This window comes from Antechinus flavipes, chromosome 2 (genome assembly GCF_016432865.1).
Source record: "Antechinus flavipes isolate AdamAnt ecotype Samford, QLD, Australia chromosome 2, AdamAnt_v2, whole genome shotgun sequence".
Classification (NCBI taxonomy): Eukaryota; Metazoa; Chordata; class Mammalia; order Dasyuromorphia; family Dasyuridae; genus Antechinus; species Antechinus flavipes.
The window spans coordinates 53,760,510-53,773,925 of NC_067399.1; the positions used below are offsets into that span (position 1 = coordinate 53,760,510).

A 13,416-nucleotide genomic window follows, 5' to 3' on the forward strand; every position below is an offset into this window, starting at 1 on the left:
AGTTAGAGAGAGAGAGAGAGAGAGAGAGAGAGAGAGAGAGAGAGAGAGAGAGAGAGAGAGAGAGAGAAGAAAAAAATCATTTAAGTTACTTTAAACTAAAAAAATCTTAAGGAACTTAAATGATTTTTTTCTTCTCTCTCTCTCTCTCTCTCTCTCTCTCTCTCTCTCTGACTTCAGGGCTGGTGGGTGCTCCATCCACTACATCAACTAGCTGCCCCAGTTGTGAAGTATTTTTAAACATGGATTGGATTAACTCCAATTGCCTCAGCAAAAAAAAAAAAGAAAAGGAAAAGAAATTAAGTCATACATAAATACATAAAAGCAGGAGTCTCATTTTCCATTATGCCAAAAGAAATTACATTTGATAACTATCAAAGTGCTAAATTGTGATTTTTATTTATTTTTCATTTATTTATTTATTTTGCTGAGGGCTCAGGTCCTCCTGACTTCAGGGCTGGTGCTTTATCCACTACACTAACTAGCTGCCTCTGACTTAATTTCTTTACAATTAAGTCCTGAAATTGTGAAATGCCCATAGCGTTTATGTCAAAAATAGAATTTTAAATCCATATTGCTTATAATTTTAATGACAATACAAAATAGTTATGTATCACAAACTAGTGCTAAATAAATAAAAATTGTACTTTCAGGCCTATATGTGGAGTAGCTGGCATTCAGTCTTCTCAGAACAGTGCACAGCATCATATGCAACACTCTGCCAGTGCAGCTGTTGCACTGCCCCACTGCTCTCATTCAGGGAGTACTGGCTCATCATTGACCTACCGAACCCAGATGGACACCTCTTCCCCCATATTAATGTCTTCCAGTCTTCAAACCCCTCAGACCCAGGAACAAAATGGGATTTTAGACTGGCTCAGGAAATTGCGTTTGCACAAATACTACCCTGTTTTCAAACAACTCACAATGGAGAAGGTAGAGTTATAAGTGATCCAGCATTTTGATTTTTTAAAATTCTTTTCTCAGCTTGTATGCCTAGTGGGAGCAAGTTTAATTTTGGGCGGGGGGGGGGGGAGAGGGGGGAAAGGAAAAGAGGGAAGGGGAGGGAATCTGAAATAATATTACTTTGGTATTAGATAATTAGAAAATAAATTAAACCAATTATGTGAACTCTTAGTGCCCTCTACTGGCTAAAAGTGATGTGAGGATTTTTAGTTTAGTTTAGTTTCCCACACACATATTCTATTTGAACTTAAAAATTGTTTTGGGGGAGGTTAATTAAATTAATTTACTAAACAATCTGTTCTATGTTTCATTTTCACATCCTTGAAAAGAAAGAAAAGGCTAAACTATTCTAATTATGGTTCTCTGAAATTTTTCATTTAAATTCTTAAGTTGAAAATGCCAAATGCATCCTAAAGATTTGGGTCTTTTTTGTTGTTGTTATTTAATATTTAGTCTATAGCTTATCATTCCTATTGGATGGCATCTATTTGCTTGTGACAAGTGCCACTTTATAAGTAGGGAACTGTATCTTTTAAAACTTTTTATCATTTTGAGAGGAATGGAGCTTGTTTATCAAGGCGTTCCTTCTTGCAAACCCTCTCCGTGTGGGACAGAAAATACAAAAGCTGGTACGTAGGTGATTATAATTTAGTTATAAGTTAGTTATAATTTAGGAAGCAATAAATTAAAAATATGTTGTTATACATTTTGGGGAGGGTTGGGGGTGGGGTGGAATGAGATTTAAAAAACCAATTGCTTAGTTTTACTTTTACAAGTGAAGATTAAGCTATAACTTGAGGTGCATGTGGCAGTGTGTAGCTACTCACTGACCTTTTTATGAATTCGCTCAGTGAAGGGGCCCTTTTCAAATTCTCAACCCTTACCCAGGTTAGAGGTTCATTCCTTGAAACTTTAGAGCCATAGACTCAACACACCTTTCTTGGTGTTTGGCCATCTTAATTCTCCAGTGTCATTGGGATGGCATAAAATGATTATTAAATTCACTATCATGGTTTCTTTCAGAATCCACGTTTGATTTATAATGATTATTTACTTTATTTCTCTTGTAAGTTTTTGAGCCTGACTGAGGAAGATTTGAATAAATTTGAATCCCTGACAATGGGCGCAAAGAAGAAGCTCAAGACTCAACTGGAGTTAGAAAAGTAAGCATGAAAGCCATTCTTGATTTATAATAGTCTAAATGATTGACTTTTTTCTTCAGAATGCTTCAGGATAAAAGCTTTATTTGCTTTTAGTATTTATCCATTTAAAACATGGATAATGATTAAATTAATTATAAAATACTGCAAATACATCTTGTGTAAGATACTCATTAATGGTGAATTTGAAAATAATTTAAAGGACTGATTTAATCTTCATCTTAATTACTCATCTGACATCTCCTTCTTAGGAAATATGTGACAATAATAACAGTTTGTTATTCTTTGTTTACAAAGAATGCCACTTTCAGGAGAGGAAAGGTGGATGTCATGTAAAAACAACAAATATTTCAATACTAATTTTAAAAAATAAAAGTATATGAAGAAATATTATCCAAAAATATAATTTAATAGTTTTGTAATACTTTACAATTTACAAATCATTTTTTTCACAATAAATCAGCACATAGGTAATAAAAGTAGGATTGTGCCCAATTTATATAAATGAGGATGTTAAAATTCAAAAAGATTTGTGACTTGCATAATAAGTAGATGTGGAATTGAATTTTTTGATTTTGACTTTGCTTTGACAGGCTCCATGATACAATGAGAGACCACTTTCTGGCAAAGTACTTACATGGGCTAGTGGGGGAAAGATTATGGAACTTGAAGGGACTTGAGATATCATCTAGACCAAACTCTTTATGCTGGTATAACAGCTTCCATTGTGTTTTAGCTATGCTCCATTGCCCCTCAAAATAAAATTTGGGGATTACATGAGATTCTTAAGTGACTAGTGATTAAGCTGCTTCTCTTTTTCTAGGGAAAAGTCAGAAAAACGGTGCCTGAATCCCTCAACACCATCTTCTATAACCAATAGTGGTGTAGCCAGAGTTCCCCCTACTAGCCATGTAGGACCTATACAAACCATCCGTGGAAACCATGCTGCAGGTAAATATTATAAGTGGGAATTTTGTTCCTACTTTTTAAAACAAAAGTATTTTTATTTAATAATTTTTCATGGTAATTTAAAAAAAAGCCAATTGACTCCCTGAGAAGTCCATTGAAATGTCCTAGCTACCAAATAACTTAAATTTTAGGGGATTTTATGATATAAAATAGTTAGCCTAACTAATTTTATTTGTGTATTTATTTATTATATTTATAATTTATTATAGTTACAAATATGAACTACTTTGTAGTTTCATTACTTTCTTGGAGAGCTGCTAATAAAAACACAGAACTGCATGAGGTTGTCCTGCAGTAGTAAAAGAGGAATTCTGATTTAAAAAAAAAAAAAAAAAAAAACATAAACAAATGAAGACATTATCTCTCTCTCCTCTTTCTCCCCTTTTCTTCCCCTCCCCCCCCCCCAGCATTTTGTTAATAAGTACTACACTAAGTGCTGAGGATACAAATAGGAAAAGCTAGATCGATTCTGTTCACAAGAAGTAAATCCCAATTCAGAGAAATAAAACATAAAAGAAAGTTTCGTTTTAGAGCAGAAGGAAAGGCCCAGGAATCTTAAGTTTTTAGTAGGGGTTCTTAAAGGTCCTTAACCCTTTAGTGGTTTAAAGTAATCAAGTTAAATATGTCCTGGGCAGTCTAGGACCATCCAGTAAGAGGTGAAGAGGAAAGAGTGCATCTTGTATTACCTGTCATTTTTATTATATGACTGATTAATATAAAATCAACAATAATTAAAAATAGTAAATAACTCCCCCAATTGGTTCTTTGTTTTTCCCCCTGAGGCAATTGAAGTAAAGTGACTTGCCCAAGGTCACACAGGAAGTATTAAGTGTCTGAGGCCAGATTTGAACTCAGGTTCTTCTGACTTCAGGGTTGGTACTCTATCCACTGTGCCACCTAGCTGCCCCTCCTTCCCCCTCCCTCCAGCTAATTGTTTCTAGGAGCTACTGTAATGTTCTTCTCCACCCCTACTATCCCCCATCTTGTGTCACCTAGTTATTTCTAGTTAGAGGTAGCATCCCCAGAGTTTCTTTCTTTTCTCTCCAATTGACTATCATCAGTCAGTTACCTGATCTTATCTGTACTAACTTTGAGGAAATGAAAAATACATCTTCTTTATTATTGTAAGGTAGTATTCTTCCACATGATGGAAAAAGTTAATCTTTTTACAAAATGAAATCTAAGAGTAGTTGAAATGTTATAGAAAACCACTACAATGTAATTTAAATATATGGATTAAGATTTTATCTTAAATTCCATGCCATTTAAAAATTCATCCATATAGGGCAGCTAGATGGTGCAGTAAATAAAGTCTAAGTCAGGAGGACCTGAGTTCAAATATGGGCTCAGACACCTAATACATCCTAACTGTGTGACCTTGGGCAAGTCACTTAATCCCAAGTGCCTCAGCCCCCCTCCAAAAAAATCACACATTTCTACATTTCTAGACATATTCATATGTATGTATTTTCATATCTTTTCAGTAGTCATTACTTTAAAGGGCTGTCTTCTATGGTGTTCTGCTTTATCAAACTTCAAGAGAATTTGGGAGCATTTAAAAGTAAAGAAATTGTCAAGTTGCATTATTTAATGCATAGCCCACAAACAGGCTTCTGCATGATTCTTTAGTCTGTGATCAATCTTTTCTTCTCCAGAGCTACGTGTGGATGTGGAACAACCAGCTCATCAGATGCCCCGAGAAGGCAGCTCTTCAGAGTATTCTAGTTCCTCTTCTAGCCCAATGGGGATCCAGGCTCGAGAAGAAAGCTCTGACAGTGCTGAGGAAAATGAGAGACGTAAGGAATCCAAGCAATACTTAAATTTGTATTGACCTGACTAGTGAAGCTATATTCATAGGTCTGTTTCCATCTCTAGGTTTAGAAATTCACTTGGAGGGTTCAGATAAGGAGAAGCCAGTAATGTTACTGAATCATTTCACTTCAAGTTCAGCCAGACCCACAGCTCAGGTTCTACCAGTGCAGAATGATGCAGGCTCAAATCCGTCCGGCCACCATCCCCTGCCAGCACAAATGATGACAGCAGCTGCCTCTCACATAGCTCCTATTCGAATGCTAAATTCAGTACACAAATCAGAACGAGGAAACACAGACATGAAGCTTCTTTCATCTTCTATGCACTCACTTTTGTCTCTAGAAGAAAGAAATAAAGTTGCATCTGGACCAAGAGGCAGCATTAAAGTGGAAAAGAGTTTTGGAAATACAATGATGGAAGTCTTACCTGCATCCTCTCCCCACCAGCCCATGCAAGTCCTTTCTGGGATTCCTGAAAGCAGTTCAGTATCACCTACAGTTTCCTTTGGTCCTCGGACCAAAGTTGTCCATGCTTCCACTCTGGACAGAGTGATAAAAACAGCCCAGCAGCCAGCGTTGGTTGTGGAAACGAGTACTGCCGCTACTGTCACGTCTAGCACTGTCTTCCACGTGGCTCGTCCACCAATCAAACTTCTGGTCTCTTCGTCTGTTCCTGCTGATTCTGCAATTTCTGGACAAACATCCTGCTCAAATAATGTGCAGATAAGCGTGCCCCCGGCAATAATAAACCCTAGGACTGCCCTGTACACAGCCAACACCAAAGTGGCCTTTTCTGCAATGAGCAGCATGCCAGTGGCCCCGATGCAAGGCAGCTTTTGTGCAAATGGCAATACTGCCTCTTCCAACAGCCACCCTTCAACTTCATTTGCGAACATGGCAAACATGACCAGCTGCCCTGCCCCCAGTTCTAGCCCCACACTTTCCTCTGTTACAGAAAATAATTTCTATAGCAGCAGCAGCAGCAGCAGCAACAGTAGTAGTGGCTCCACAGGAACCATTCCTGTACCAAATCAGAACCATCACCACCACCATCACCATCAGCAGCAGCAGCAACAGCAGCCACCACAGCAGCAGCAGCCACCAGGGTGCATAGTGTGTACTTCCTGTGGATGTAGTGGGAATTGTGGTTCAAGTGGTATGACGGTCAGTTATGCTAACTATTTTCAGCACCCATTTTCAGGACCTTCAATGTTTACTTTTCCCTTTCTGCCCTTCAACCCCCTATGCAGCAATGGCTACATCAACACACAACAGTACAGCAGCGGCACAACTTTCCCAGTGGTTCATTCTCCTTATAACAGTAACTTAACCCCAGACTCTGTCCTGAGTGGTCAGTCCACATTTGCAGTTCCTCCAATGCAGAACTTTATGGCAGGGACAGCAGGGGTGTACCAAGCCCAAGGAATGATGGGAAATAACAGTTCGGGCCACAAAAAAAGTGGAAACCTTTCTTGTTATAACTGTGGGGCCACCGGTCATCGGGCTCAGGACTGCAAGCAGCCACCAATGGATTTCAATCGTCAAGGTAAAGATTGACAGTTGTAGCATTTTTATATTGGGCCTGGTTTGTCTCTTAAGTGCATTCAGATTCTCTTGGTATAGAAACCTGTTTGTTAGGAACTCATTACTTAGAAAAACATTACTTTTTTAGTTTTACATTATTTCCTTTTCTTTCTTTAAAAAAGTTGACCCAGTGACAATAGTAGATTGAAAAAAAAGTTACTGTACAAAGTGTTAGTTTAAAAACCATTAAGAGTAGCCTCTGAAACTCATACAGAGGCATTCTTTCAAATTAGGCTATATTTTGTGGACCACTTAGGTGAGAGTGGGAAACTTTGAGCCCATTAAAATTGCCTGACCTTTTTTCTCACATTGTGGAATTAGCCCCAAGATATGATATATTCCCACTTAGACCTAGAGGTGAAGACATGGAGTACCAACTTAAAAGGCTCTAATTGCAGTGCACCAAACACCACAACTTGAAGGTGTTTTTTCCCTCTCATCCTTTACCCTTGCCCTTATTTTTGTTCATTTTTCTACCTCTTGCCCTCTTCCCCTTCTGCACTTTGATCCTTGTCTCCCTCACCTTGTCTCCATTTTTCTGTATTTAGGTCTTAAGTCAGGAAACCTGGATTCATATCCTAGCTATGACACTAATTCATTGTGTGACACTTGGGTCAACTTCAGCTATAAAGAGAATTAGGAGGCTAATCTCTGCAGTAACTTCCAGCTCCAAGAGTGTATCTGTGTCGCCCTTTCCTTGTAGATAAATTTTCATCTCCCTTTCCCCTTTCTTTCTCTCCTCACCTATCCATAAAGACAATAAATAGTTCTGATGTATTTATTAAATAGTTTTACGTTCTGTTTTTTTAGTGAAAAAGTGCATTGGACTGGGAAATTTGGAGTTCATGGGCTCTAGTCCCAGTTCTGTTGTTAATTCATTGTGTAGCCCTTGGGCAGTTAGGTTCATCCAGGTTTATTTCCTCATCTATAAATGAGGCAGTTGGATTAAGATGATTTCTAGTACCTCTTCTAGCTCCATAATTTCATGATTCTTAATCTTTGAAGTTGATGAGTAAATCATTTTCTCTTAAAAACTTTTTTAATACGGGTCTTAATTTTTTCACCCCTACTGGGACCCATAATAGTTTCCATTCTCTTCATTTTTCCCTTGGGTACTTCATCCTCATCCTTCTGGTGGCCTTCTTTTACTGACTCTTCAGTAGTGTACCAGAAGATAGAAAAAAAATCTTAAACCAATCTCTGTTTTAGCCATTTCAGTTTTAAAAAGTTAAAAGAAAACCATTGACATTTGACTAAAGGATTACTTGGGGATTTTCTGGGCATTTAAAATTTACTCTACCATCTTAAACCCCTATGATCAAGGTACTGACGTTGTAGGGTAGATGCATGCAGTCTTTTCTAGAACATTAAACAAAACTATTTCCAATTTTATTAGGCCTTATTTGCATTTTAGTTAAGTATTTTTAAGGATTCTCCAGAATGCCAGATGTAATCAATTGGATGCCTAAACAGACCCAATACCAGCTATGAGAATCTTTCTTGAAGCTTAGAAAAAGCTTATTAAAATGAGGGTAGAAGCAGCTGTTTTATCTTGTTCAACATTATTAAAAGGTTTTGCTTTTATAAATTTGTAAAAAATAAAATCCACTTTTTTTTTGGTGGGACCAAGTGATAGATATCGATTTCCAGCACCAAGGTGAGGAGCTTGGCTGCTGTGCAACTACATTTTGACAAATCATTTGGTTGTGATAATCATGCAGTGATTCAAATTTGACCCTTTTTTTTTCCCCCTCTCTCCAGGTACTTTTAGGTTGAAATATGCCCCTCCAGCAGAAAGTCTGGACTCCACAGATTGATATTTTTCTCTGGCAACAGAACACTATTAAGCCATGGAGACATAAGGAAAATTAAATACAAAACTGAGAAGTCTAGTTGCTGTTGAGCTTAATATTTTTAATCCAAAGGTGCTTTACTTTACTAGACTGGATAGAAAAAAAAATCTAGCTTAGGGGTACATCATACCCAATTTTATTGATTGCCAAAATCCTAGTTTGGAGCTTGATGTCAGGACTTGCCTAGTGGGTATCACAGATGGTTGGTGAAGTTTACCACCTACATTATTTGTTGCAATGCAAAAAAAAAAAAAAAAAAAAAAAAAAAAAAAAATCCACATTTACTGAAGAGCATTGCCGTAATTGGTCCTTCTAGGCTGAAACATAATTCCAGGGCAGCTACGTGTGATCTGAATTGAGAGCCGGAGGTTGAAGTTTTCAAAGTGGAGTTTCGCCAGTCGGACTCTGACACCCCTGGGCTAGGTAAAATGTCTACTTTTTTTTTTTTCCTAAAGTGGTCAGGCACTAATCTCTGGGATTTTTAAGGATTGCACTACAGAAGAATGTAAAATGATTTAAAATCTCTGCAGTTCTGGTAGACAATGTTAACGCGTATTGAGACCAGTGCAAGAGAAAGAGACGACCCACACTTAAAGAATTGGCACCAGCAGGCTACATGGCCGACTACACAAATAAAGCAATCTTATATTTTCCTTTCCCTCTGTAAAACATGTGTGGCAGTTTCAGTCCTTTCTGTTCATAAATGTACACTGTCAACACTTATTAGCTAGAAACCGCTGACCAGCAGCAAAATGAACTTAATTTCCTAAGGGTCCAAGTCCCAGAGACGCCGGGGTCATAATGGCTCTGAGAACACCTATTTTTTTTTTTCCTAACACATTAAACAGCGTTGAGTCCTGTTCCTATTAGACGTGGAAACCATCTTTCAGAGACATATTAACTACACTACTTTTGTAAATGAGTTTGAAACCAACCTGATGCTGAACACTGTTAGCAGACTTTTTGCAAGCCGTTCTTTTATGTAATGCTGACTTCTACTACCCCAAGGCTTACTGCTAAAGGATTCAGAGGTGTTGAGACAGATATTTCAACAATAGTACAATTTCATAATTAACGAGCAAAAGACTTTAAAGTTTTCCTGTCAACCTCTTGTTACTTTTAGACTAGCTAATTCTGTTTGCTATCTAGAATGTATCATTTGAATTGATAAGACTTGAAAGGAGCCCCCACTAAATGCACATAATTTTGTAAAAGTGAATACTATATTCACCATGGATTCCTAAATTTTTATCCATTGGAATGGTAACACTTGGTTTGAAAGCCAGGGATTAGAGAACAAAGGTAATTTTCTGCTAAAATAGGACTTAAATGCTCAAAAACCTCTATATCACCAATATGTACTGAGAAGGCAAAGTGCTGTTATCCAGGGGTTTTCCATCAAGTTTACGTGAAAATTTCAAGATGTTCAGCCCATTTTGAAATGGGGATTTCAGCCTCAGAACAGAACGCCATAGAATTGGTTCCAAAGTAGAGGCATTGTAATAGGAAATGGCAGTAATAACTACACTTGTTTCAAATTTTTGGAGGTCAGTTTCCCAGCTTCATGGAAAACCAAAGCAAAAAGGTTGTTTTATTTGAATTTGTGAAAAAATAGTACATACGAGATTTTATTAATTTCTTATTTCTATGCAATGTAGAAGCTACAGACCTCTGTATTTTCAGCTCTATTTATGCTACACCGTATTACAGTATTGAAATAATTGTGATGTTTGCTAATGCTTTTGAGAATGTTTCATTGGATCTTTTGGGAAAACTATAAAACTTAAATGTGAGAAGGATAAGAACTAACACAGTGCAACTTTGCCTTAAAAGAGTTCTAGACAGTAGGAACAACTTGTCATGCTGTATACACTATGTTAAAGGAAGTTTTCAATGATGTTTACGACTTTTAATATTTCTGAGGGCCTTGTACAGTGGCCTGGATGTGTGCTGGAAGCCAAACTTTTTTTTACGCGAATACTTCAAAATTGTATTTAAGTAAACCCTATTTTCAACAGTGTCATTCATTGTTGGAGACTGTCTCATAGCAAAAAAAAAAAAATGTTCACTTATGTAAGTTGTATTTTTAATGGATAATATCGGGGAGTCAAGTGTCTGTTACCATTCTGACTTGTTTGGTACGTATTAACCACTTACCTACAATTCAATAATTTACAAAATTAAAACTCTGATTTGCAAATGTTAAATTCACAAGTTGAGCAGCTCATATTGTTTTCCAAATTAGTTGAAGTAGCCATTTTTTAAAAAATCTTGTGTTTGAAAATGGGTTTACAGTACATTGTGTCAGATGAGGATATTTTAAGTTAGCAAAATTTCATGAGTAAACAAAGAACTCAATGCAGAAATGGTTAAAATACCAGTGTTTTGAGAGCTTTCCCAAAGCAAATTACTATGTTTTATGGCTTCAGAGTATTTGCCAGCAGTATTATGAATTTCTGTTGAGAAGCCAAAATTAGCTAAGCCCATACAGCATTTTTGCATTTCATTAGAAGAGTCTTTATTTACTTATTAGGCACAGATCATCTTTAACCCTTTCAGGTTCTTAGTATCTTGCTTTAAATTGTGGTCTCAATCTCAGAGTGGCTGAAAAAACCAGGTAGGTAGTTGGTAATGCCACTTCTTTGTGTATGTCTGTCATGTATTAAAAGAAGCTTCAAGCACCACTACCCCACTCCACTTCATCCTGACCCTTTTCTGCTCCAACAGGCAAGCAGGGTGGGAGGGGTAGTGGAATGTACAGGTTGAAGTAGAATTCAGTGTGGGATAAAACAACTATTTAAATACTTTTTTTAAAGGAAGAACAGTTAACTACCTTATGTTCTAACTTTAAATTCATTGTAGTATAGAAAATGGAAAGTGTTAAAACTTTCTGGTTATTGAAGAGTACTAAGTACATGGGAGCTAGCACTTCTACAAATTCTTTTAAAACACACACACACACACACACACACACAAACACTCACAACACACCTTATGATTAGAAATATTGGAAATAAAACCAGCATTGTGTGTAACCTACAAAAGATTCTAGGAGTCAGTTTGTTAATAGAAGGCAATAGGTTCAGTATTTTTTATTAAATATTTAGAACTCTAGATTCTTTATTGCAAGAGGTCAACATGGTTCATTTACACTACAAATTGTATGTATTGAGGCACAGTAGTAGTAACTTTACCAAAATATCACTCAGCTATATCAAGTCATTAATCTTTCTGAGCACAGTATATAGGCTTCCAATCTTTTTTTTTATAACTTAGATTACTATCAAGCACCTGCCAAAAATTTGGTTGTGAATAGTTCCCTGCCATTTTGTTGTCATCCCTGATGCATAAGTGGCTTTTTTTTTTTTTTTAATTTTTTGGCCTTGCTAGTTCTACATACTGATATAACTGGTGCCATTAATATGTTGGAAAGTCTTAAATTAGTAGGGGAAAAACCCCTAACTCAATTTTCACCAAGAAAAATAATCCTTGTGCATAAGTGAGTTTTGTTGTCCATAGTTGTTCACTGTGGATTAGTCCCAAAGAACAAATCAAATAGTTTACATTGAAAGCCATGGATTCTGAAGGAAGGCTTAATTGTTTAAAAAAAATCCCAAGGGTCTTAATGAAAATGAGCATATTGAACTGTAACACTTGCAATACTCATATATGTGCATATATATGTATATATATATGTATATATACTGTGCTGGTTTGAGGCCAAAGGTAAATGTTACTACAATATTAACTTTGAGGGAGTGGAGCAAAGGTAATCAATCCCCAGATGTAACCACATAAACATGCGTATTGTTAACAGCCCTCATCAAATTTTCTACATGTTTATAAGTTCATACAAATAGCAAAAGGCATTTGGTACTGAATGTGAAAGCAAACCTTATGTACTCAAGTACAAGTTAAACTTCAGACTCTCGGACATAATTTTATGTTAGGAATGAAGGAAAATTTTCCCATTTTTGAGCCATTATTTTGTCACACTTCTACAAATGCATGTAACTTTATAAATATTTTTTAAAAATATAGTTTTGTAAATATTTAATATTCCGCTAATTTGATTTTGAACTGTAAATGTCAAGTATTCTGTTATTGGGGTTTTTATGTTTTATTATACTTTGTTAAAAAGGAAAAATTGTACATTTTTAGAATGTTTTTATGAGTAAATTTAATGTACTGAAAATAAAAATTAAAAACAGGTTTAGTGTGCCATTGAATAAGATCTTATTTTGAAAAAAGACATTTCAAAGTCTTCAGGTCATTGAGTCATTGACTCCAAACAACTTTCCTACCTTAGATTTTTGCAAGTGGAATGGTAAATAACTGCCTTTAAATAAATATTAAACAGAATTTTCAGTAGAACATCTTTGAAATCTAGGCACACATATTAAATTATTACTGCAGTTGATCTAAGATGGCTTATGGTCAATGTATATGGTCAAGAAAGGGTATGTATGACATGACACAAAGCAAACCAGTCTTCCTTCTTCCCCTCCCCCATGAGATGCTGCCTACTGCTACTTGTTTATATATTATATAAAAAGTAATTTGACTAAGGAATGTTAGGAGGCTTTGAGAAATGAAAATAGTCTAAAAGTTTTCTAAGAAGCAGTAGTAGAAAAGTCTTTAAAATGCCTTGAAAAATCTTTACCTTAACAAGTAGCCTACTTACTTTATGTGGTACATATCTCCCTATCTCCCTCAGAAAAAAAACCCTTCCAATGGAGGGAAAAAAAAAAAAAAAAAGGAAAAGCCAGTTATGCTGTTTCTGGAGAAATGCCTAGCTAGCAGTGGGCCAAACCAGACCAAGGGCTTACTTGGGTTAGAGTGGGGCTGAAACAGGGGGAATAACACACTGAGCATGATTAGTACAGAATTCAGTAGTCAGTGTACTTTTATAGCTACTTATTTACCATGGACAGCCAAACTGTGTGATAATCATCCTGTGCCTAATCAACCTCTGTGGGACAGAACTTTGTGATTCAAATCAGTTTTAGCTGGGCTAAAATTAGTTGGGTTGTTTTAAATTGTCTGCTAGTGAATCTTAATAGGTTACTAGAACTT

The 13,416-nt window shown here is 36.3% G+C and overlaps 1 protein-coding gene across 1 annotated transcript in view; it reads left to right on the top strand.

Annotated features, from left to right (window-relative positions):
• ZCCHC14 (zinc finger CCHC-type containing 14) overlaps positions 1-12,552 on the top strand; it is a 117,687-nt gene extending 105,135 nt beyond the window's left edge. Inside the window, exons 8-13 of the mRNA XM_051974804.1 lie at positions 651-933; positions 2,035-2,126; positions 2,947-3,074; positions 4,748-4,888; positions 4,968-6,449; positions 8,249-12,552. Of these exons, the coding sequence (XP_051830764.1) occupies positions 651-933; positions 2,035-2,126; positions 2,947-3,074; positions 4,748-4,888; positions 4,968-6,449; positions 8,249-8,304 (2,182 nt within the window). The 3' untranslated portion in view covers positions 8,305-12,552. The remainder of the gene's footprint in view (positions 1-650; positions 934-2,034; positions 2,127-2,946; positions 3,075-4,747; positions 4,889-4,967; positions 6,450-8,248) is intronic.
• The last annotated feature ends 864 nt before the right edge of the window (positions 12,553-13,416 follow it).